A 907-nucleotide genomic window follows, 5' to 3' on the forward strand; every position below is an offset into this window, starting at 1 on the left:
AACCCAGATGGTGCGTACACGGTTCATCGCATGCACTCTTCCTCATCAAACGTCGCACTCCCTCCCATCGTGGTATGGTCTAGTAACTAGACCATAATCAAGAAAACTAGACTGTAGTTCTCTTGATTTTGTTAGTTTTAGCCATTGATCATGTACGGCCTTTAAGGAGGGTCATTTACACAACAATGCGATGTTGTTGCATTGGTTTTGACCCAAACCGATGCATTGGTGTTGAAGTGTTATGTATTGGTCTCTTCAGGACTGCCTCTAGGCCGCCAGTCTGGAGAGCTCCAGCTGGCGATGGATGATTTGCTAGTCGGCTCCGGCTATGCTTTACAACGTAGTGCCATGCCGTGGATTACACGGGACAGATTCCCTTGGAACCTTAATCCGATGATCAAAAAGGTGAACACCTCAAGCAGATGTCCAGTCGTCTTTCGACTTTTATTGTCAGATGCATTCAGGGGCCAAACAGCTGAATAGAATATGTGACGAGATCATCAAAGAAAGACGGGCGGAGCGGAGGTCGGGAAAAGGAGTTGAAAGGCATGACTTGCTGGACAAGTTACTCCATCTTGATGAAGCGGACTTGCGAGGCAATCTCATGACGTGAGTCTTGCTTGTGGATCTAACATTCTGCGTTACATTTTGGATACGCCAACGATGATACAGAATACGGAGGATCTCGGTATATAGTGAATGTAATCAGGTTCCTCATTGCTGGTAGCGACACCACGGCCATGACCGTCGCCTGGTGTCTCTACTATCTCGCACTATATCCTGAAATACAGAACAGTGCCCGTGTTGAGGTGGATGCTCTCGGCCATGATCCCAATACCATGGAGGACCTCGGCAAGCTGGTCTTCGTTAAGTGTTGCGTACTCGAAGCTCTCAGAGTGAGTGATTG

General features: G+C 47.9%; 2 protein-coding genes across 2 annotated transcripts; both read left to right on the forward strand.

The window, feature by feature from the left end:
* Positions 1-454: 454 nt before the first annotated feature.
* Positions 455-613, forward strand: Pmar_PMAR027466 (hypothetical protein; the record flags this gene model as incomplete). The annotated part of the gene is made up of 1 exon (XM_002773038.1): positions 455-613. One exon carries the CDS (start codon positions 455-457, stop codon positions 611-613), a length of 159 nt encoding a protein of 52 aa, XP_002773084.1.
* A 96-nt stretch (positions 614-709) lies between these two features.
* Positions 710-896, forward strand: Pmar_PMAR027467 (cytochrome p450, putative; the record flags this gene model as incomplete). Its single annotated transcript, XM_002773039.1, has 1 exon — positions 710-896. A coding segment is annotated over one exon (187 nt), but the record flags the coding sequence as incomplete, so codon positions are not given.
* Between the last annotated feature and the right edge of the window lie 11 nt (positions 897-907).

Source organism: Perkinsus marinus (assembly GCF_000006405.1).
Source record: "Perkinsus marinus ATCC 50983 genomic scaffold scf_1104296959628, whole genome shotgun sequence".
NCBI lineage: Eukaryota > Perkinsozoa > Perkinsida > Perkinsidae > Perkinsus > Perkinsus marinus.